Source organism: Plectrocnemia conspersa, unplaced genomic scaffold, assembly GCF_051122295.1.
Source record: "Plectrocnemia conspersa isolate PC_06_02 unplaced genomic scaffold, ASM5112229v1 ptg000010l, whole genome shotgun sequence".
Classification (NCBI taxonomy): domain Eukaryota; kingdom Metazoa; phylum Arthropoda; class Insecta; order Trichoptera; family Polycentropodidae; genus Plectrocnemia; species Plectrocnemia conspersa.
The window spans coordinates 11971060-11994397 of NW_028277174.1; the positions used below are offsets into that span (position 1 = coordinate 11971060).

Genomic DNA, 23338 nt, shown 5'->3' on the forward strand with positions numbered 1-23338 from the left:
CTTATGGTTAAATATCATTAATTTGATAAGTATGCATGTACATAACAGTTGCAGAATGAAATGTTGATTGTATTACACTGTAAATATATCCAAAAATTGGATCTTATGTGTGTTGTTGAATTGTTCTTATCTTATGTCAATATAAACTCAAGGTTCAACCAAAGCCGTAACTGCTGTAAAACCATCATACACTGACGACGTATACACTGAAATGTGAAAACATTATTTTTTCAAAACACTGTAATTTCTGCCAATTGTACCATTCTGCCATACCATATCCAAATGTTTATTAGAATAGCATGTTTACATGTTATATATGAAGTTAGCGTGATAATGAAAGATATGATTCATATTTTTATAAATATATAAATAAAAGAAGTAAAGCTTAATGACAATCACAAAAAAGCGTACTCACACATATCAATAAAACCGATGCACTTCTTTTTCTAGCTTGTAAAAATTTCATTCGATCGTAATACCATAATAAATCCCATTCGATTCAATTTCCTATTGAAAACATAAACAATTTGGCAATGTAATTTCCCCTGTGATATTTAATAAATACGAGAGATAAATAAAAAATATATTATAATAAATACTGTAAATCAGAGGATCGGTTGAAATTGTGTTAATGAAATTTTTGACATGTGTAATAGAGTGTGTTATAGTCTGAAAAATAAAAAGTAAAATAATAAAAAAAAAAAAAAACATTTAAAATCAGCGTAGTTTTAATTGATCAAGTTATTATTTTAATAATAATTCAGAAGCATATTTATTCAATCGTTTTATTCGACCATGTGTCATATACTTGGCCTTTTTTTTGTATCATAGTTAGTTCAATTTTAAAAATTTTAGCAATATGATTTTCAAAGTTTATTAATTTTAATAAAAATAGATTACATATAAAAAAATATAAAAATATCGCTTGAAAATCATAAAGATAAACCAATTTTAGTTTTAGCAGTGTTTTAATTTTTATCAGTTTATTTATTTTTTAACCAAATTCCTTATTTAAATCTCTCCAGAAGTCGACTGTCAATATTATAATCATGATATAAAATATAAGTAATATGAAATAATAAATTATGCACTTAAAAATTGGTGTGTTAAAAGTATTTTATACATATTTTTCTGCAATATATAATATGTTTTTGACACACATAATGACAGAAGATTCTATTGAGACGTTGTAAAGCTTCTTTATTTATAAGTCGAACCTTTATTTTAACAGTCTCGATCAATTTTGGCCAATCCGGGAGCATTTCTCTCAGCGACTTACGTCGTCTGATGTCAAAAATTCCCTAAAACCATTTAACCACTTTGAAAACCCCACATAGATTATTTTATTTAACATATTAAAGCTTTTACATAGCGCTAGTCGTATAACTGTTCATTACACAACAAGCACCATTTTTTATAATAATAATTTTAAAACACATTTTAAAAGCATCCGCCCATTCAAACAACAATAAATATATAATTAACCGTATAACATTTTTCACCAAAATTGGGTAACGAGATCATAAATTATTACCATAAACAATTATTTAACTGTTAATGTTGATGTTTTGTTAATCATGATGATTTTATAACGATAAAACTTTTACGTAAAAGCATGAAATGGAATTCTATGTATGTACGTACATAAAAAAATTCTGTAAATAATCTTTGCATTTTAGTAATTATTATAAAAAAAAATATAAAACTTATTTTTTTATTATTTATAATGTTCTTAACAACACGACTACTACAAAAATTATTTTGTTATCGTTAAAAACAAATACAAAATTAAGTAACCCAAGTATTATTTTCAAAGTTAACTCATTATTGTACAAAGCCAAACAACACAAATAATCTTACCTTTATATATTATATATATATATTCTTCGTAGAATAAAATTATTGTATTATATTAATAATTATTAAAAAAATATCATAAAATATTAAACGAAAATAACACTGAATATAAATATTGTAGATAACTGGCAGAATATTTTTAGTGTTTCTTTGAAAAAATATCACAATAATTATAACAGATTTTTTAAACAGTGCCCAACGTGATATAAAGACATTTCTAAATATTTTAAAAGCTCGCAAAGATTCATTCTGCAAATGACAATTATAACTTTTTATTATAATATTCCGTACAAAATATTTTTATGCATAAAAATGAACAGTGCAGTATGATACTAATATACTAAATAATTGATGAACATCAGTTTTATGCATAGAACAATATTAAATTAATATGATAATATTAGAGCATGTTTAAAATATGAGTCGAATTTTTATAATGAAAATGTTTTATTAATTCATCATCATTAAAATGCATTGTTAATTTCAATGTAGTTTTATTTAAGTGAAAGTGATTGAGGAATAGATTAGTGAACGTGTGAAATTAGTAAGACTAGTAAAATATTATATTAATAATGGTTTAATTAAAAAAATAATTGTATACAATATTCTATTCTGTTTGAATAAGCGGATTTTATGAATATTTTAAAATTCGTTTTAAAAGTGTATTTTATCAACATATATCATTGATCAAATTTATTATTTATTACTAAAATATGTAATGATGAAAACTATTAAAATATAATCTTAAGCTATATTTGTTCAAAGATATATGCTTAAAAAACAATTTAGACAATGCTATATATAATATTATATAAATACAAAATTAAATTCTACTTCTGATATCTTTATGTATTATAGATAAAATTATAACATTGTCCATTCGTTTTAAAGTAACAAAACTACGTTTAAAATATATATTTTTATAAAATTTATGTAACTTTATTTATTAAAAAAAAAATTTAAAGGGAATAGGGGATTCTGTAAACTACATTTATAAGAGCTAACGTAATGTTAAGATCTTTCAATAGGAAATTTAAGTTCAATAATCTACATATACGATACAGTTAAGAGTTATTAAAATAAAATAAAAAATGTACTAATTAATGCTATGTTAAATAATTTTCTTAATATTAAAAAAAAGTAAATTTGGAGGTGAAGAAAAAATAGAAAGCGTTCGAGTGAGGGATTTAAAAGGTGTAGGACTAAAGCAAAAGAACGTGAGTATGATGAATTGTAAAAACATCTAATTGCACATATTTTTATAATATGTATATTTAACAAATTAGATAACAAATGGATTTTAGTGTTATTTAATCGTAATTTTTGTTTTAATCCCTGTTTATGGTCATAGATCATAACGTATTCATAGTGCACGTTTAAATATCAACTTAAACTTGGATTAAGACAAACGTATTTAGTTCAAAGATTTTTTAATATTATTATATATTATATAACGTTTAATTTGAGAGATGACAAATATATATATTTGAAGATAAAGTCTATAGTATATTATTATACATAATACATAGGATCAAACAGTCCATTTCTTATCTGTTCTATTGGCAACTCTTGATGAATTGCATAATATATCTTTAACTTTGTACGATGATATGAAAGATGAAGGGACGATGTGGGAGTGGGTTACGTATCGTTTAATGTATCGGACCTTAATCCATCTCCAATGTTCCTCGAAACGGTCATCTGGCGGTAATTTGCACAGCACAAACCCATCACATAAGACATTAATAGAACCGTTTTCGGGATCTCTGAACCATCCATAATCGTCATCTTCCACCTAGTCGGCAAAAGCTACTTAGTTTAAAACATTTTAGACAAGATATATCCACCTCCATGAACGACATACACATTTATAACAATATAATAAACATTTACATGCATATATAATATATATACATATATTATATAAAAAAATATAATATATAGGACTACCATATTTTATTGAAATTAATTAAACCATATAGTTGTCCTATATTATATAAATACAAAATACATTACATAATGATTTTCCTCCAATAATCTGAAACGATTGACAATAAAAACAACAAACCCATAATATTCTAAAATCAACTATGTGATACTATTATATATTATGTTATTTCCAACACTCAATACTAATAAAAGGAAAAAACGAAAAAAAAACAACTTAATCTAAATGGAACATTAACACATACCTTTTCCACTTTCTTGAGAGCTGGTATTGGTTTTTCAGTCTCCTTCAGATTGCCCCAATCTGGATCGTCCTTGTTCTCATCCCATTGCTTGTACCTCCTCTTTTTCAACATGGCACGGAAGTCCATACCACTCGAATCTGATCGTAAAATAGCATTTTAACATATCGATATTTTTATATGAACATATCAATATTAATATGAAACTCAATTTTAACTAACCAGAGACGTAGAGGGACATTTCAGCTGAGTCTTCTCCATGACAGTTGCTAACCACGACTTTGTATTTTCCTTCATCGTTGGCCTTGGTCTTTCGCATACACAGAGTGATGGTGCCACTGTTGCCGTCAGTCAAGAACTTGAACCTACCACCTTCAATGATCTCTGACACACCCTTGTAGAATTTGAAGGTCGGAGCAGGATTACCCTCGACTTGCACAGTGAGGTAAGCAATAGCATCTGCAAGAGTTCTTCGATATAATATTTATTTTTAAATATAATTTTAATGATATTGACCTTCAACAGCAGAATATGATTCCTGCACGTCGACAATGACAGGAGGTCCTCCGTCGCCCACCGGTTTGAGATCGACACAAGGCATATTGATTCTATCCTCAATTTCTGCGACAGACGGTCTTCGCACATCTGCGCTAGGCCTTCGCCTCTGTTAATATTACAATTCGAGTTTAGAATAGAAAATTTAACGAATAATAAAATATAAAAGCACAGTAAAAATATGTTGAACACGGTAAAAAATGAAAAAATTGCCATGAGAACATTTAATGATACTCACCTCATCGCCTTTGGCTTCTGGCTTTGCTTTTTTCATTTTTTTTATTTATTTTTTTAACATTTGCGAAATGCAACAAGTATCAGGTAAACACTTTTAATATAACACCGATACCAAACCGATACCACAATTACATTTTAAGAAACTGCTATATTCATATTTAATCTTAAACATACATATCTAAACAAACAATGAATATTATAAATTATGGTACAAGACTATCACAACACTTACGAATGCAAACAACACTGAATAAAATTATTTATAGTATGCTATTCGGAAAATATCGACCGTTCAATAATTTTATAATAAATAATAATATTTTATTTCGAGGTTTATATAAAATATTTTAGTATATTGTATTAATGTCGATCAATTCAAAGCTTTTAAGAATGAAATAAATATTATTAGTTTAAATTAAATAATAATTTATTCTATAAGATATTAACCATAAAACACCATAACTATTAATCATAAATTTTATCTATTATTTTATTATAGCACAATTCATATTTTTTATAATGGTCATTATTTTCCGAACAACGTATTATTAAAAATATTTATTTTTATATTAATACTCGCGCACGATACTATTAATTTATTATAAACTTAACACCAACAAACACTGATCGAATAACTAAATAAAAATGAGTTGATAGTTGTGCTCTCGCGAGCACTCGCGATTAATTTATGACAATATGGCCGTCGTGCATATGTGATTGTCCCGTGCCATATTGGCTATGTGTGATGGCGGCAAGGTAGTTATTTTTGCACCGGCCACAAATCAACCAGCTATTTCAATTAATTAGAGAGATTAAGGTGTGCCATTTATGTCACAGTCGCCAGTCGCCAGTCCGTCAGTATAAAAATAGTACGCGGGAATTCAAAAACGATCTATATTCGGACACGCTTTTTAACCGGCGCTCATTAATCCAACAAACCAACCGTGAAAATATTTAACTGTCAAAATCGAGGAAAATGGAAGCACCAGATAAATCTCTGAGTGTCACAATACAACATAAATATACTGACGTAAAACAAATTCTTCGCACATATAATAATAATATACACACACCGTGGTTGACAAAGGTTCTTCGTTTCTCAAGGATGGTGGTTAATGAGGATTATGTGTTTTAATTTAATTCAGGATCAGGATTGAGTGTATTAAATAATTATTAAATAAAAGAGCCGATAGCTTCAAAGTAAAGCGAAAAAACGGATCGTGTTTGAGGAGCGTGTGGCGTTAATAGTGTAATAAAATAGGTTCGAAAACCATTCGATTAAGAAAAAAAGAACGATTAGAAGAAAACGCATTAAAACTTTTGTTAAATAAACACATATGCAAAATTTGCCTCAATAAAACCATAGCAATAAAATAAAAACCAAAAATTTATTTACATAATAAATTTTCATTTTCAAGTAGTCGATTTACAAAAATGTTTATATAAAATACCAATAAATATTGAATCTTCTAATCCTTCAGATTTAGTTCTGGCTCAAATGCATGATTTGATACTCATGAATTATTAGTAAAATAAATATAAAATATGTTTTGTCTGGGTAAGGAGTGGGACATTTAAATAATCAATTAATCCGAACATACAGAGTGTGGTAAAAGAACATGTCGATTTTAAAAAGCATTCAAAATAATAATGAAATAATTTGTCAAGAAAAATTTGATTGTGCTTTAAAAATATATGCATTAAAAAATTGCGTTTTTTGTATTTTATTATAATATAATTTTAGTACCAAAAATAATAAAAATATATTATATAATATATATATAGAAAATTTTATGTAATTAAAACTTTCAGTGCAATGTATATTTTTTAATTTATAGTGTGTTGTAAATATATTTTTAACATATAAAACATTTATTGTTATATAATTTAAAATGCTTTATATATTTAGATTATATATTTTATTTTAACTGATTTATATAAAATATATAAATTTAATAAATTTGCATTTTTGATAAAATACTTTAAGGGCCAAGTATACTGAAAAATATACACATTTTAAGCAAATGTTTCTGAATATTATTTTATTCCATAGCTAAGAAAAAATGCTATATTTTATTTTAATTGATTTAAATATAATATACAATTTTAGGTTACAAATATCCTATAAAAATATACATGTATTTTAATATTATGTAATTTCATAGCTAAGATAAAATGCCTAATATATTTTGATTTAATATTTAATTTTAATTGGTTTATATAGAACATACATATTAAATAAATTGGCATTTTATGATAATATATTTTAGGTTGCAAATATTTTTTTAATTTACGTGTCTATTGAAAAATATACACATTTTAATCAAATGATCTGAATATTATATATTTTCGTAGCTAAGACAAAATGCTTCATATATTTAGGTTATATATTTTATTTTAATCGATTTATATGGAATATAAAAAATTAATACATTTTCATTTTATGATAATATGCTTTAGGTTGTTAAAAATATACACACTTTAATCAAATGTATCTAAATATCATATAATTGCATAGCTATGATGAAATTTTGCATATATATATTTTAATTTATTTATATAGATTTTAGTTTAATAAATTTGAAGATGTAAATTTAATTAATTTGGATCTTACTGAAAAAATACACACACTTATTTCAGTCTATGGGTTAGATGAAATGTTGCTTATAAATATATTATATATTTAATTTTAATTTATTTATATAAAATACACAAATTTGTGTTTTATTTGTTGCAAATATGCTTTAAAAATAATTGTGTATTCTGAAAAATACACACACTCACAATAGCTAATATGAAATTTTATATATAGATACATTGTATGTTTTATTTTGATTTAACTAATTGGAATAAATTACATATTTAGGTTTAATTATTCCATATATGCATATATATATGATAGTGTGTTTTAATTAAATTTATCATAAAACTGTTCTATATAATCGAATTTTATGGTTAATTATGATTATCATATTTATGATATCATATGACTTATGATATTTAAATTATTATAAATGTAATATGATTTATTACTACTGCTTCAAATGCTTTTTAAATTCTAGTGTTCCATTATGAATACACGCTTCAATAAAATATATCTACAACTATTCAATGCTAAGCTGTAACGATTCATATCTTAATTAGGTATGTATGTATCCTTTCAGTTTATCTTTGATTCCGTTTGTAGATAATCTTCATCAAAGTGTTATGCACACGCCCATCGGTCATTCTGCATTTCAGTATGTGGATATAATTATTTGAAGGGTAAAGGGACATGCCAGAGCCACAGTAAACATTGTCGGCCAGGTGGAATGTTAATCGCCGGTGACACATTTATGTCACATCACACTGGCTAGGTGACCACCATTGGCATTTGTCACCTGTCAATAAAGCTTCGGTCGCTTGCCACTTGTAATCGCTAAACTGTAGCCAAATGATACCCACGACCATTCGTGTTTCTCTAGCTAAAATTCTCAGTACCGTTTATAATTTGTTTATTTTTTTAAAATAGAATAATCTAATTAATGTTACCGTTTTGACATTCGACGAGCTTTCTCAAAGCTCGCGCCGACTGCTGCCAAAGCTCTCGTACCTGTCATAATTCAAAATCGGATGACAGCGTTATGACAAATGATCGTTTTCGACGCAGTACATCATGTTGTGTAACTGCTAAAATGTGACGCAGAACGGCGCCACTTTTTCGATTTATTCATATTATTCAGTTCTCGAGCACGCCAAATGAGCTACATTTAACCCTTTATGTGCCATGGATAAAACTATAAACAATTGTGTTAATAAAAGTTTTGAATGAGATTGTATTTATTCATAATTGCATCAAAAGCTGTGCATTTAAGAACATGTGCTATATTAATAGAAAGTTTTTAATTTTAAGCTCCCAATTTTATTTTTAATATTATGATATTTTATTTGGACTCACATAAGTGACTTTAAAAATAGCTTAAAATTGAACATATATTTTTGTATATAATCTGTTGCTAAATTAATTTTTATAAAAAAAAATTATTATATAATTGACTAATTACGTGACTTTTTTATTAAAATGAATTTAACACTAAATTATTTTATTGAGCGTGGGATAAATCCGTATTTTACACTTAAGAGCCGTACACAGTGATTCGGATTAATTCGCACCTAGCACTTAAATGGTTAAAAGGATTGATTTGCGCTTTGTGTTTTTTTAACAATAATATCAGAATTTAAAATATTATTATTTTACTAAAAAAATTTTTTTTTCAGTAAAGAAAGTTTAAATAAAATATTTTATCTGGAATTTAGAATATTTGTGTCAAGCTCAATAAGTTTATATAATATTATTATATAATATTACTTTAACCTCAAGGAGTTACAACGTAAAAAAAAATATTTTTGACACTTTACTGCAGATTATTGACAAAAAATTTAAGTATGTCACAAAATTACTACACTAATAACCAGTTGTTAATTATTATACTAAAATGGTTACCTGGACTTATTATTTAAATTTATAAAAATGTTATGCCTCATATTATATATTCCTACTATTTTATTTTGTTAATTGAGCTATTAAGATTTTTTTAATTATAAGCCCATTTTTTTTCTTTTAAATATTATACTATTCCAACATTTTACTGTGTTTTAGAGATAAAATAATAAATAATCTAAATAAAATTTCTTATATCTTTAACATGATCTAAATTTTAAAATAATTTATTTGAGACACTAAATTTAACATAAGCTAACCTTATCTATCCTAGCATGATAGTCTTTAAATAATACTTATACTTTTTAATATAAAATGGAGATGTATGAAGTTACTATAAATATATATCTTACATTTTCTAATATTATATATAATATATATTCTCTTTTCTAATATATAAATTTTAAATCTAATTTAATCTATCATATTCAGAAAATTAATGAAGCTGTAGAATTATTTTTTAATTTAACTAAATCTAACATGATACATTTTTTAATGAGACCAATACTTTCTAATATAAAATGTAAGATGTAAATAAGTTTATATCGTAGTCAAATATATCATAAAGTTGTTTTTATATATTTCTAATATATTTATCATAACTTTGCCCTTACTATATCAGTATATTAATCCATATACATATTCTAAAGTAGCAATTTATTTTAAAGTACGCGATTTGTATTATTATCATAAAATTGGATTAACACATGGCACATAAAGGGTTATATTAAAGTAACTCATTTTCCACTAATTTACCAATCTCTTCATCGACACCTTTAGTCACTTGGCATGTGAATGATTTGGTTTGGCTTTTGGCCCCCGAATCGAAACTATCGAGTTCCAAATGAGTTATGTCCAATTCTTTGCAGATTTATTGCAGTCTTCGGCCGTCTAGCTCGTGACACACATGCATCAAGCCAATGACACGAATAAATCCAATCGGAATGATGATTCACTGACGGAAAAATGTACTGGTCTATTTGCGGTACGGATATTTATATACAACTATATTATTCTATTTTTTATTACAATAAATTTATTTTTGATGACGCGAACGCGCGACTTGATTTACAAAGTTGATGACGCAAAACGGACTATGCGATTCATCTCTAGAGCGCTTGAAAAATTAATAACTGTGAAATTCAGTATTTTTATGTCAACGCGTGTATATAGCACATTATAAACACAGCAAAATTCCAATCTAACATCACTCATTTTTATTTTATTTAAAGTGTTTATTGAAAATAGCGATTTACAGTCGCGAATTAATATGGCGCACGTTTTAGTTAGGTATTGAAAACATAAATACATTAATAGTGAATGCGCCATATTAATTTTAAAAAATTAACACTAATATTATTTTAGCAGCTTTAAAAGAAAATGTATGTTTTAATATAAAAATTAAGCTTGGAAATACCTGATACTTGTTTCACTAAAATAACAACAAAAAATTGCGCTTATTAAATGTTAATTATGTAATATAGACAATTAAATCGAACTACACATATATAGGGCATGCAACTTTGTACGACTACTCAAAACGACATAAATGTGTAAAATGTGCAGTAGTGTGAAATGAACAAACAAAACAGTATCTGAAAAACGTTCGTGAATTATAATTAAAATTGATAAAAACAATTTGAAGCTCAATCGATTAGCTCATTCCTCATGGTAATCCTTGCAATAAAAATATGAATATTAAATATATTTTAAATAGAATATAAGAGAGGCGCTGAAAAATAAGTTAATATTATTTAAACTAACTTACATTAATATCTGTATATATTATGGATTAAAAAAAGCTTTTTTTAAATAAAAATTTAAGGCTTTCTACAGGTTTGCTTTAATTCTTTTTTTTATGTGATTAATTTGTGTTATTATCAAATAATGTGGAAACACCCCTTCTTTGGAAGCTCCAGAGTTCACAAAGAAATTTGGCTTAGAGAGGATCGTAGCTACAATCTATAATAGGATTACTAAAAATGGCAGCAGGTCACTAACGCAACTAATTTGTATGTAGCTAAATAGCCAATGATTTTTATTTTTAGAAACGCATTAGCATAGAATATGTATTTTTTCTTCATATGAATATTTGACGCTTCATGTATTAATTTTGATTTAATGAATCAAAATATATTCAATTAAACTTTCATTGGATACATTTTGAAGTCATCAATATTTATATGCCAATAATGTGTATTTGTATGTGTATTAAAGCGATATTTTTTTAGAAGATCTACTTCTAATGAAATTTTTTGTTATTTACAAAAAAATAATTCTTAAGCTAGAGCATGTGAAAACGATATTATTTACGATGATAAACATTTGTGTATAAAATTGACTAAACCTATGCTCTACACGATAAAAACAATAAAAATACATACAATTTTAGACACAAGTGTGAGAACTATGAAAGAAATTTTCAACAAGTAGTTTTTCATTTTTGCCATCAAAATTTGTCTAACCTGATCATCCAACTCTCCAGGGCGGACTCGTTTCTTTGTGAAAAATATAATAAAACGTTTCAGTTGTGGGACATAACAATATTAATATAATATAATAATTACAATTAATTATTTTGTTATATAATGTGCTAAACGGATGCTGGAATGTATGAAGAACAGAATATATTAAAAAAAACTAAGCAATGCATATAAATTTGCATTAAACTTCTCTGTATATAGTAGATTTAAATCAAAGACTATTATTATCTGTATATCCAGATCATTAAAATATAGATTTAGCATCCGTATAACACTTGATATAAATATGTATATTATCATACATACATATTTAAAATTGGTTATAATTTAATGTAAAGCTTTCATATGCTATGTACTTATTAAAAAAAAAATTATAAATATATCTAGATTATTTATATAGCATGTGAAAACTTAGGTATTTTTAAATTCGAAGGAAAATATCTTCAGACGCAATCGAAATATATTTTTCTTCGAACGTGACAGTTCATAAAATTAAAATTCATAATTAAAGTATATATAAATAAATAAATATATAAAAGCAGCTTTAGCAACAAATGACAGAAATGCGTGTGAGACGACCGCATTCTGTAAAATAAAAAGAGTAAATAGTATATGAAACAGAAAGAAGAAGTAGTCGTCGAACGACAGCAGTCAGAAAAGCAAGCTGAAATAAGAGAGAGTTATTAATGAGTGTGTTTTTCTGTTTGAGTATTTGTGTAATAATATACTTCATTTACTCTGTGACTACATTAGACCATTTGAGAATGACTTTTGAACATTTTAAGATTAACTATTAAAAATTATTCATTGGTATCTTTAAAATGCTCAAGTGTCAAAATTTCATCGGCTTAATAACAATGAATTAATTGCAATAGATATTGGAAAAAATTGAAAATATTAGTGATAGATTGTAATGGTACATAATATATACAATATTTGATTGTGTAAATATTACATTACGTATAGATATTGTGTTAAACACAAAAATACGACTTCACATAACATTTACTTAGTGAACAATTAACGTTGTTGATATAAATATTTTTAGTTGATCTCAAATGTGCTTTTGATGCATGTTTATGTGTGATTAAGTACATATAATAAAAAAACGAAAACGAAAACGACAAAAATGTGTAAACAATTATATACGTATAATCAATATATAGATTATAAATTAAAAAACATCGATAACATGATTGATTATATTCAGTGAGATTGATATAAATATAAAGTGATGTATAACACGTGATCAAATAGATAGAAAGATAAATAGAAATTAAGAGAAAATTGTGATGAACAACTGTATAGGTTTTTGTCATGAAAACCTTGAGAAAAACGCATACGACCGATCCCTTATTGGTCGTTTCAGGATTTTAACATTGAAGCAAACTTTGGGAGTGATTTGTAAGAAATAAAAATTCAAATGTTGTGCATCACTGGACAAAGAATAATAATATATTAAATATACAAAATGTAAAAGCTTTTGGATGAACATAGAGCGGCACTCTTTGATTCCCTTATCGCCCCCATAAAAGCTTATAACTCCCCCGGGAATTGATCCCCTCACCTTTTTGTCGTCCATCATTTCTCCTGGACGCAACTTGTTCATCTGTGCGTGGATAAAACAAAAAAGAAATAATAAAACAGTGAAAAGAACGTTCGACAATCGCTGGACATATACGACAAGTTCATGCCGCGGATGAGTTATGATGACAAATACGTATATGTAACATGAGTTGGTACTCGGAAACTTAGAGAACATTTATTTTAATTTTTATAAACGCTTAATGGTAAATATGTATTTTTATTTAGCAGATATTTCTCTAAGAGTCAGAGCCCAATAAACGTGACATTGAAGAAATGTTATTTCATCTTGCAAAATCATTCGTTAAATAAACTTATGAGCACAAAAAAAAACAATTTATTAAAAGATCTTCCAAGACAAGAAAATATTAAAATCTAATATTTTTAAGGTATTTTAATTTTCAATAATGATTTAATTGACATGTCAAAATAAGATAAATAAATTTTAAATATAAAATTAAATTCTAAAATATATTTTTTTCAGTTAAAAAAACTTAAATGAAGAATTTGAATAAACTGATTAAGTAGATTTTAATTTTTTTTATTTTAATATTGTAACACATTTTCACTGTAATATTATCAAAAAAATTTTCCATTGAAATAGCAAGATTTTTTCTAATAAAAAAACTATCCTTATTGAAAATAATAAATTATTGCTTAAAAAATCTTATATTAATATAATAATTATTTCAATCAACTAAGTATTTTATTAAAAAATTGTCTAATGATACCTGAGTATGTATTTTTATATTATCGATGTTGGGGCACTTCTAATCTTCACTAAAAATATTGGGCCCTTAAAAAATTTACGATAGCAGATTTTTATAATTTATACAAAATTGCATGTTATATGATTTTTTTTTAAATTCACAATTACAGCCACTAAAGACATTTGTGAATTCATTAGATATCCGCAAATGTCAAACATGGTTTAAAAAGTTTCGAACGATAGCAAAGATAAACGATGATGTCCTGGCTGCAGAAATGGAAGCAAATCCTACTCAAAATATTCATCAGCTGGCTGAGAAACTAAACGAGTTCGATTCAACAGTGCATAGACACATAAAAATAATTGAAAAGGCTTTGAGATAAGGTGTATGTGTATTACACGAATCATGAGCTATTATTTGATAATCAAATATGATAAAAAATATGTGAAGACAGAAGTTAAAAGTGATTTTTTTATTTGCTTTTTTTTTCTAATCGAATACATTAGGATAGTTTAAATTTTTCCTGATCAGTCAATAAAATGAAAGATATGATATGGTAAAATAATATATTCTTGTCTTGGGTTATACTTTTTTTTAATTATACTTTTGTGTTCATTCAAAATCATCTTTTATTGTTAAATAGTCGTGCCATGACACTGGTGAGCTGCATTCTTCCAATTCGGACAAGACGAGACCAATTAAAAAATAAATAAATAAGAAAAACATTTCTGCCATTATCATTCCAAAAAAAGCTTCCTTTCTCAGGCACTGGCTGCAGAGCTGCGGCATCTCAACATTCCCCATCGCAATCGCTTCTCAATCTGTACAATAAATCCACGCTTCGGAAAATGACCACGTTAAAAAAATTAAAATCTCAAGACTATTGCATCTAGGTCATTCCTCCGAAATGCGGATTTCTTTCATATAATAAGATAAAATATAAAGAGATAGATAAGTATGACAAAAATGGTTGCATTGCATTCCGTTTTTGGTGCACAATTCCGCTGTAAAAAATCGTATCAATATTATTAAATTAATATTATTAATGTCATTCCAACAGCCAAACAGGCTTTTTCGTGCTCATGGTGGAATTCGAACCCTCGTCCTCTGCGTTGTGCATATTACCTTTTTCTCTTCGATCACCTCGCCCGGCCTTATTTTCCTATTAGCCTGCGGGGGAAGGGATTGATTTGGTCTTGTGAGAAAAAAACATGTCATTGAGTCGATGCTGACGTGTGCATCGACAAAATTATGTTCAGTGTCAAAATGTAACAAAATATACCTTATAAATAATATAAAATACTAATAATACGACGTCACATACTACTCAATAAAGCGTAATACTAAGATAATCTAAGGGTGGAATGTTTTTACCAATACTACTTCTATAACGGATTTTATGTACATTTTCACTAAAAACGACGGTATACATGGGAAACTCTTCTACCTAAAAAAATATATAATAATCTAGGAAAATCAACACTTTATACATTATGATCAAAAGAGATTTACTCACCGATTTATTATAATTAAAAATATAAATGTCTTACGTATGCTTTTAATTTTATTTTTATATTTAATAGAGATACTAGTGGAATGTAAAAAATGCACACATATAAACAACACAATTGAAGATGACAGCAAATATCATTTTATCGCAATTTCTTACTTTTAATATGAATAAAAAATATGTTAAAACTATATTTTTTATAGTGAAAGATAACAAGTTTTAATATATGTTTTACAATTGAAAATGTGTTAAAATGATTTAAGTCATCAGTGTCATATGCATAATAAAAAAAATTAAAATACTATTATCAGAGTGCGCACCTTAAAAATATATATTATTTTAGGTAAATTATGGTTTTTAATTCATTTATCAAACTCACTTTTAAATTTTTGTAATGTTAACTATTTTTTGAGATATTGTCTTGAATATACAGTAAGACTTTTTTTATGTATGTACATACATACATAAAAAATCATTATTTAATTATTTAATATGTAGAATGCAACACATATTTTGAAGTAAATTATAAATAAAATTTCGATCCAAGTTTAGACATATTTTCTCTTCCATATAACAATTACATTTGGATGAGAAAATACATTTAAAAATCCATAAGCATTTGATAACATTTTAAAATTTATAAATACGTCACTTTTAATTAGTTAAAGATAATAATAAGTCAGTAATAAATATATATTTAAGTTGACTATTTTTTGCAGCACTTACTTATCAACATTTTATTAAGGCAATATCACCAAAATTTTCAACAAAACCAATTAACGATACATTAAAAAAAATAAATGATTTAAAGTTAATTAAATATAGATTATTTGTGATTTGCTTATAAAAATATATTATCACTTTGATGAGCATTTTTTTCATTTCAACCACCAATATCTCATAATCACACAATACTAAAACTATGTATCTAAATTTTATAGCATACGTTGAGTCAATACATTGGTCTATGCTAAATAGTCTGATCCTCACCTCGTCGCTTATAATAAGCGATGGCCTTCGGCCACCTTCTTCCGGAGGAATAAGAGAACCTCTCCTCGAAAGAGGTGGTCCAGGCGCCAAAGAAGTCTTACGAGGCTCAGCAGGAGTCGGAGTCTTCTCTCTGATGACTTCAATCTTGGGCATAGCTGGAGCTTTGATCTCAGGAACCTTTGGCTTCTCAACCTCCTAATTTCAAATCATAAAACATGAGCATTTTCCAAAATGACAACATCTTCCAAAATGATTTTCTACTCAAATCGTCCATCACCAATCATTAAAATATTATTCAAATTTGTTATTGACAAATGTAAGAGCGTAACGTAGTTATTTAATCAGATTAAGACATTGTTAGATTTTTTTTTTCTAAATCTAAGATAGTTTGAGTTAGTTACAAGTGAAAAGGCTAAACTATTGTATCATATGTGTATTTTGTCCCAATGTTTGATACCTCTTCGTAATAATCTCTCCTCCACAACGACGGCAATTTCTTGAATACCTGATCGTCGTCTCCGTCTTGACCCCACACATCGAAATCAGCATCATCCTGTCGCGTTTTTCCCATTAAAAAAAAGAAAAACAGGAACATTGAATTTTTTATCGTTTTTTTAGATCAGCTAAAAAGCCTTTTTCAGCCAAAAGACGCTTCGATGATTCTCTCTTGTGCCACGTGCGAGTGAGTAAGCCTCGTTCAGCATGATTTCTATCGTTGTGAATAAAACTACGCTGCCGCTTTGCTGCTCTAAAAATATTTTAATGAACCAAAATGCTCCATGCTAAACATCAAGACTATATGGACATACAATGGGCTGGGGGTTAATGCGAGGCAAAATTTTATCTTAAATATTTGGGATGAATCTATTGTGGATAAACTGACAACGACAATAATAGTGATTTTGCGTAAATCGGCGTGAATTCAGATCATGACAATTATATCAAATTTTGATGTGCTGGGGTTAATTTCACAGTACAAAATCGTGCAAATACTAAGATCAATAAAAAATGGGGTTTTCAAATTATAATGCATTTTAACAATATTGCTTTAAATGATCTGCTATCTAAAATACTGATGTATAATATAAATAAAATAACACAAATTTGATTCTTAATACAACTATCAATTAATATATAAAAACAGATCATTTTCAACAAATTTCTCATAAAAATGGTAACATTCTAACAACATCATTCCTAACATAGATCTTTTACTTTTAAGTCTAATGAACAACAATTTCATTCAAGGTTCGATCCAAAATGCATTTACAATATCGAAACAACCAATTTTTCTTTCAGAAACAATTCAAAAGATAGCATTCTTCTGCAAAAATGTACCTCTTCCTCTATAGTTTCTGCCGGCGTTATGATCGAAGGGAGCGTGGTTTCGAATTTGGGGGTTTCGAACACAATTTTTGGTATTTCGTCCTATATCATAAAAACAATACATTAAAAACTAGATCGAATCGAAAGAAGTTCAATTTGTCCTTGTGAAATTTTTTTTTTTATACAATATAATTTAATACCTTAACATGGGGTTTTAGATTTGAACCGTTTTCCACTATTTGCGGTATGATGGGTTTATCGGGTATTGGTTTTAAGCTTGGCGTTTCAAGGGTAGCTTTTTCGGGCGGAGGGAGGATTTTTCCTTTTAAGGGTTCTGGCTCAGGAGTCAGTTCTATAGTCGGTTTCGGCGCAGGTTCCAGCTGCTAGATTAAATATTATTTTATATACATATTCACAATTCTCTTTAACGCGATTTCTTTTCAAACTATACCTTCTTGGGAGGCTTTGGTTGTTCAACAACAGGTTCTATATTCAGTTTAGCGTTAGATACCTTTTCAGGACTCTTTTCAACAACTTCAACCTGCTCAGGCTCTTCGACCTCGAACTCCTTGTTGTGTAAGTGAGATAATCAGTGATAAAGATAACATAGAAATGTAAGCACATATAACTAAAACATATATTCTATACACATAAATCATGCATTTTCGGATATAAAAGGGTAAATATATAATTTTAACATAAATACACACAGAAGAAGTTTAATTATTAACACATTGGAATATAGAATGTTATGTAAATTAAAACATATATAAAACATATATCGATCAAACATCCTTCATTCTAATATACAATTCAACGCTGAAATAAATAAAATATAGTATATGCAAAAAATGGAGATTCGAATGCAAGAGATATATAAATAAAAAAGGGTCAATCAGTTCGCAAATTCAGAACAAAATGACAGGTTCTTCTATACCTTTAATTTAATGTCTTTCTCATGTGTTTTAAAAGTCGAAATTGAAACGGATTGACTTGCAGTCTGAGATTCAGTTTTTTTTAGTTTTTCTTTGACTTCAACTCTGACTTTTTCTGGTATTTTTTTCAAAGTTGGCATTTCGAATTCTTCCTGATCTTTCGGCGCTAATCTTTTACCTTTATAATCTTTAATTTCAGGCTCAGGAGATTTTTCTGATTTTGGCTTAGATTTTTTAACCTGTCATCATTGTAAGTATTAATAATTTCTCAAGAAAATCATGGGGTTTTTTTTATAGGGATTCGAGCAATGATACCTTTCTAGTTTTCTGAATTTCCACGCTTGCAACTTCAGCTACGGCCTCTACGCTTTCAACTTCATACTGTGATAATCACTTATTTAACATCCGAAAAGATTGAATTCAATATGACATGGAAATGAAAATCTTACCTTCGGCTCTGGCTTCTCCTTTTTGGCTTTGGTGAGAGGCGAGGGCGACACCTTCTCGTACTTCTCGAGAACCGGCCTTTCATAATCGTCGACAAACTCAGGCTCTGCCTTCAGCTTCAGTTCAGCCTTAGCCTTCTTTTCTTTTTCAGCCGCGACTTCTTTCGGGTCTCTTTCCACTTTCTACATCACGGCATAAAAAAATCATTGAATATTTTGCCATATATAATAAAATAAATATATCATTCAGTTGCTCGTCAACTCAACACGATTTTGAAGATAGTACACATTTAACAGAAAATGAATATATTAAAGAAAATTAAAATAAATAAATAAGCGCGTGTTATAAATGTTAGTTAAGCGTCAATTATTTTTCGATATTCGATACATTACCCTCATTTTTTATAAATAGTATAAATATATTTAATATAAAAGATAGATAAGATAACAGTAGAGTTTACATTCGTATACGTTTTTTTTTTCACTTTAAAACATTTTAGATACAATAGTGTGATAGATGTGAAGACCTGTGAAATGTATATACACAACGATCACATTATAAACAATAGATAGAGACGATAGATTGATAGAAACGGTATTCCAATACCCGCGGGAAGATATTTTTGTGTTTCTTTCTCACCTTCAGTTGAACCTTTGTGAAATCCTGGGCCAATTCTACCTTTGGGGGTGGCTGAAAATCAAACATTTGACCGTTATACTTTATCATCCTTTCTCTTTAAAGAGATTGTTAGCCAAGCGTCGATTTCGACGTCCACAAACGCATTCAGGAAGAAGAGGATACACCGAAGAAGATTCACAGAAGTATATACAGCAGTGGTTCTTAACCGGTGCACCGCGGTGCACCAGTGCACCGCGAGCTTATTGCAAGTGCACCGCGAGAAAATTGGTAAAAACAAAAATTCCGCAAAATAGTAAAATTTTAATGTTTCAATCAATTTATATTTTTTATAGTCGTGATACCCCACAATGGATAAATTTATTACCAAACGAAATTGTGAATCAGAACAAAATATTAATGACACTGGGAGTACAAGTGGAAGAAGTAGTGAAGATGTTACTAGACATCATACGTCTCATACAAAAGAAAATATATCCAGTAAAATAAAAATAAAATAATGGACAGTATTCTGAAGAATATTTACGTTTCAGTTTTACTAGCATCAATGAGGAAGGATATCACATTCCACTGTGTTGTATGTAGAGAAAAACTGTCCAATATCGCGATGTATACTGACAAGTTAAATCGCCACTTCTCTACGAAGCACGCCGATCTTGCATCAAAAAGTAAAGATAACTTCAAAAGATTGTTAAGCATGCAAAATAAACAAGCGAAATATTTTGAAAAAACTGTTAAAATTTCCGATAAGGCACAACTGGCGTCATACAAGATTGCTGAATTGATTGCTGTACAATTAAAACCACATACTATAGCAGAGTCTCTAATTTTATCTGCATATTGTGAAATAGGAAAAATTATGTTTAGTGATGAAGCAAAAAGGAAATTATGAAAATTCCACTTTCAAACGATACAATAAAAAAAATAATTAAATATGTCGGATGATACTGAGAAAACAGTTAACGATAAACTTTCCAAGCGATATTTTGTTTTACAAGTCGACGAATCTACTGACATTAGCGGTAAGGCACAAATACTAGGATTCGTTCGTTTCATAAATGAAAACAAAATAGTGAATCAATATCAATGCTGCAAAAAACTTACCGAGCATACGACAGGACAAGATGTTTTTGATCTTATTTATTCATATTTAGAACAATTTAAAATATCATGGGAGTTATGTGTAGGAATTTGTATGGATGGTGCTCCTTCAATGGTAGGCTCATTTAAAGGATTTGTAACCCTTGCAAAGACAAGAAAACCTAATATTATATTTACGCACTGTTTTTTACATAGAGAATCTTTAGTTTCGAAAACATTACCAGCAACACTAAAACCTGTACTAAATCAAGTTGTAAATATAGTGAATTTCATAAAATCAAGACCTTTAAAAACACGCATGTTTAAAAAACTTTGCATTTTTATGGAAGCTATGTACGAGTGTTTGCTTTTTCACACTGAAGTCAGGTGGTTATCTAAGGGTAAAGTTTTATGCCGATTCATAGAAATTAAGAATGAATTGTTAATCTTTTTTCGAAATGAAGGTATGGATGATTTTGTAAAATGTCTTCAGAATAATGATTGGTATGCTAAAGTGGCATATTTAGCAGATATTTTTAATTACTTAAATAACGTTAGCACAAGCATTCAAGGAAAAAATGAAAAATTCATGACATCCATTGACAAATTGACAGGATTTCGGAAAAAAATAACTCTTTCGAAAAATCGAATAATAGAAAAAAAAGTAGATATGTTTCCTTCACTTAACGAAAACATTCCCAAGGGAGTTATTTCCGCAATAATAGACCATTTAACTTTATTGGAAGAAAAATTGCACATTATTTTCCTTTCTTAAATATAGAAATTTATGACCGGATACGAAATCATCAAATTAGTCTAATTGTCGACTGATCGTACTCTAAAAATTAAATTTTCCGAAATAACTATGAAGAATTTTTGAATTACTGTCCAAGAGGAATATTCAGTTCTTTACATGAAGGCACTGAAAATTTTGTTACAGTTTTCAACATCATATTTGTGTGAGCTTGGTTTCTCAACAACAACTAATATGAAAACTAAAAAACGAGAAAGAGAGAAAAAAATTTAAACGAAGAATTCAGGGTAACTACATAAAATATTCGACGTAATATTTCTGATATCTGCAAAAGCCAACAAGCTCAGGTATCACATTAATTAATTTTTGATTGATCATATACATTTTATTATGTTAAGCAGGAATGTCATTTTGGGTAAACAAAGGGAGGAAAATGCACCACTTAGATTTGCCACCCAAAGAGCACCTTTAAATAATAATACAAATATTTTTAATAAAACACGTAATTAAAAATTGGTTCTAGGGCAAAATTAACTACCTAAATTTATTTTCAATACTAAACTTTTTTATATAATATTTTAAAAAAAAATATGTATGTAATTTTGTATGTAACTATTATTTTTTTTAAATATGTAATAAAAATTATGTCCACATAATATTTTTGACCTCTTAATTCTGGTGCACCGCCACTTTTTCCCATGATCAAAAGTGCACCGTGACTTTGAAAAGGTTAAGAACCACTGATATACAGCATCCCATGTTGCTATTAGTCACTCGAAGATTGGATGATAATACGTATACGTATACAATAAATACATAGAAAGAAATTTTAGAGTAGAAGAAATACAGATAACAGTCAAGTTTTTCATTTTTTATATTGGTAAGATATATTTTTTAACTTGCATTTATATACTAGGGTATTTATTTATTATTAACGGAATGGTTCACATTCTTATTATTTACTTATGGTAACATTTACAAACTTCTAAATAATTTATTTGACTAGCTTTTAAGAATATCTGAGGGTAATTTTTATTTCATTATCGGAATGGTTTACATTCTTATTATTTACTTCATGGTGACATATAAATGTTATTAACATATTAATTACTGTTTTCTTATTTGATATATACGGTTATTTACGAACATTTAATTTATTATAAATATATTGAATTTTGAACAATTTTATACTAAATCATTCAATCGTCTTTCAATTTCACAGACATCACAGTTTTTCATATAATTAGCCAATTGTTGTTAGAATCAATTTATGAAACAGTCCATCAGTTTTTTGCGACATAACCATAATTACCTTTGTAGGTTTAAGTGAAATTTTCTCCATTTCTTGCGTCTCTTCGACGAGCAAGCCTTTTTTAGCTACGCCCTTTCTTTCGATCTGTTAAAATATTAATAAAAAGCGATAAGATTACCGTTTTAATCTAATGTATGAATATCTCCATTTTGTCTGTGCTGTATTGATTGATTGCCTTATTTTTATTATTTCCCGATTAACACTTGACTGTCGTATAAAAAGAAGAAATAGTAAAGAGTTGAAAAGTAGGTAA

The 23338-nt window shown here is 27.6% G+C and overlaps 1 protein-coding gene across 50 annotated transcripts in view; it reads right to left on the reverse strand.

The window, feature by feature from the left end:
• Positions 1–23338, reverse strand: part of bt (projectin protein bent) — a 98076-nt gene that overhangs the window by 31617 nt on the left and 43121 nt on the right. For 25 of the 50 annotated variants that reach the window (XM_088194266.1, XM_088194265.1, XM_088194237.1 and 22 more), the window contains 11 exons: positions 23086–23169; positions 19943–19993; positions 19306–19485; positions 16596–16790; positions 13369–13410; positions 11784–11816; positions 4563–4710; positions 4269–4505; positions 4050–4186; positions 3524–3652; positions 1218–1301 (listed from right to left, as the gene is read on the reverse strand). In XM_088194266.1, the coding sequence (XP_088050392.1) occupies positions 1218–1301; positions 3524–3652; positions 4050–4186; positions 4269–4505; positions 4563–4710; positions 11784–11816; positions 13369–13410; positions 16596–16790; positions 19306–19485; positions 19943–19993; positions 23086–23169 (1320 nt within the window). The remainder of the gene's footprint in view (positions 1–1217; positions 1302–3523; positions 3653–4049; positions 4187–4268; positions 4506–4562; positions 4711–11783; positions 11817–13368; positions 13411–16595; positions 16791–19305; positions 19486–19942; positions 19994–23085; positions 23170–23338) is intronic. The other 25 variants (XM_088194268.1, XM_088194262.1, XM_088194249.1 and 22 more) reach the window with 7 other exon arrangements.